Source organism: Microtus ochrogaster, chromosome 7 (assembly GCF_000317375.1).
Source record: "Microtus ochrogaster isolate Prairie Vole_2 chromosome 7, MicOch1.0, whole genome shotgun sequence".
Classification (NCBI taxonomy): Eukaryota; Metazoa; Chordata; class Mammalia; order Rodentia; family Cricetidae; genus Microtus; species Microtus ochrogaster.
Genome location: NC_022014.1, coordinates 5658611 through 5661128, shown reverse-complemented (window position 1 = coordinate 5661128; position 2518 = coordinate 5658611). Strand labels below are relative to the sequence as shown.

The window sequence follows — 2518 nt, the reverse complement described above, 5'->3', positions numbered from 1 at the left end:
AACCACATGGTGGCTCACAACCATCTGTAATGAGGTCTGGTGCCCTCTCCTGGCCTGCAGGGATACACACAGACAGAACATTGTATACATAATAAATAAATAAATATTTAAAAAAAAAAAATCATTCTTTTAAAGATCTACGTATTTCTCACCTACCAGAAATCTTTCAAAAATAGTTAACTAAGATCTGGAGAGAGATGGCTCAGGGACGAAAAGCATTTAACACTCTTGCAAAGAGCTGGATTTGGCTCCCAGGACCCATATAACAGCTCACAACTGTCTAAAACTCCAGTTTCCAGAGATTTGATGCCCTCGTTTGACCCCAGAAGGCACCAAGCATACATGCAGTACACATACATACATTAGGCAAATACACATGCACAGAAATTAAATCTTAAAAAAAAAAAGTTGACTAGCTGGGGAATGATGGCCCACACCTTTAATCCCAGCACTCGGAAGGCAGAGACAGGAGGGTCTCTGAGTTCAAGGTCAGCCTAGTCTACGGAGTGAGTTCAAGAACAATCAGGGCTACAGGGGAAAACCTGACTAAAAAAACAAAACAACTAACAAACAAAAAACAGCATTAACCGATACTATATAGTGTACCAAACGCAACTAACACTTTATTTTTCTCATATAACTCCACAGGATCAGCAGCTTGTGACCTGCCCAAGTGTGCTACGTACCAAGTCAATGGGGACCAGACAAGATCAACAGCAATCTGGGCTGAAGAGATGGACTGAACAGCAATCAGTGCTAAGAATACATACTTCTTTCCCAGAAAATTTGAATTTAAATCCCAGACATGGCAGATGGTTCACAGCTGCCTATAATTATATTCCCAAGGGAATCCAATACCTCTGGTTTTTTGTTTTTCGAGACAGGGTTTTCTCTGTGTAGCCTTGGCTGTCCTGGAACTCTATAGACCAGGCTGGCCTCAAACTCAAGAGATTGGCCTGCCTCTGCTTTCTGAGTGCTGGGATTAAAGTGTGCGCTACCACTGCCTGGCAACCAGGGCCCTCTGTGAACACCTACATTCTTGTACACATGTCCATACGCAGACACATACCATAATTTTAAAAATTAAAATAGACACAAATATATATAAAGATCACCAGCAATCTTTCTACAAACTTGTCAGTCAATCTGAGACCAATACAGACCTCAAGATAGGCTTTCCTGATATCTTTCCGGCTGGCATTTCGGGGCACTCCTAATATCTGGTAATAATCTTCGGCCAAGGAAGCGCTTGTGTGGAAGGAAGCAGTACAAACAAAAGGGAAACTTTTTGTTCCTGGAAATGAAACAAGAAAGTCAGTCTGGGAATTTGTCCAACAAGAGGAAATTATAAATGAGCAACTATGGAATACCTGTGAAAGATCAAACAAGACTCAGCTATAGGGTCTGTTCGGTTCTGAGCATACTAGAAGCCAAACTCAATGAAGTTCAAATGAGGGCACAACTTGGGGACATAGTTCAGTAGATACATTGCTTACCAAGCATGCATAGGGCCCTGAGCTTGATTCCTAGCACTGAAAAAACTCAGCATAATGGTGCATGATGAGCATGCCCATAATCCTAGCATCAGGGAAAAGGAAGCAGATGACAGAAGTTCAGTTCACAGCTACATAGGAAGTTTTAGGACAGTCTGAAATACATGACACCCTGTTTCCAATTAAAAACAAAAACACAGCCAGCTGGGTGGTAGATTCTTAGTGAGCCTATATTCAGCCTCCTCTTTACTTGATAGCAGCCTGGCTGGTTAACCTCCAAGTCCTCCCACTACCTATAGGTTAAGTCTATCAGTGGCAGAAGTTTGGCCGTGAAAGCAGCTCCAACAACTGCAGCAGAGAACTTACATAAAACTGTGTAGATAACCACGGGGCTATACAAGGTGGATGTCTTTGAAAACCTAAAGCCATCAATGGCTAACAATATTAGGAAGAACTTGTTTAGTTAACTCTTCGGTTTCTGTTGTTGCTTTATCCAAGACACATTTAGTAAATGTCTTGCTTTTTGTGAACCCAGGATTATTTTCCATGTTGTTTCAAGAATGCCCAATGTAAGTAGCAAGTTACTGTTTTCTTTTGCTTGGAAGATTTTTATGTTATCTGATTTCATAAACCAAGCTTGAGAAATGAGCACAGATTAAAGTTCCGGGGCAGAATCGATGACCTTAGATGTGGTATCAGGACACACACGGAGGGATGCCACTTCCACAAACGGAATCCCTTGAGATAAAATATGTCCACTGTAGCCTACGGGCTGACTTAACGAACTCAAACTGAAGTTCTTTTTTTTTTTTTTTAAAAGTTAATTTTATTTTCATTTTTTTTTTGAAAGATTTATTTATTACGTATACAATGTGTCTCCTGCATGTACACCTCCATTCCAGAAGAGGGCACCAGATCTCATTACAGATGGTTGTGAGCCACCATGTGGTTGCTGGGAATTGAACTCAGGACCTCCGGAAGAGCAGTCAGTGCTCTTAACCTCTGAGCCATCTCTCCAGCCCCCT

At 41.4% G+C, this 2518-nt stretch overlaps 1 protein-coding gene across 1 annotated transcript in view; it reads right to left on the bottom strand.

The window, feature by feature from the left end:
- Window positions 1-2518, bottom strand: part of Dnaja3 (DnaJ heat shock protein family (Hsp40) member A3) — a 26401-nt gene that overhangs the window by 21533 nt on the left and 2350 nt on the right. Inside the window, exon 2 of the mRNA XM_005349249.3 lies at window positions 1164-1294. Within this exon, the coding sequence (XP_005349306.1) occupies window positions 1164-1294 (131 nt within the window). The remainder of the gene's footprint in view (window positions 1-1163; window positions 1295-2518) is intronic.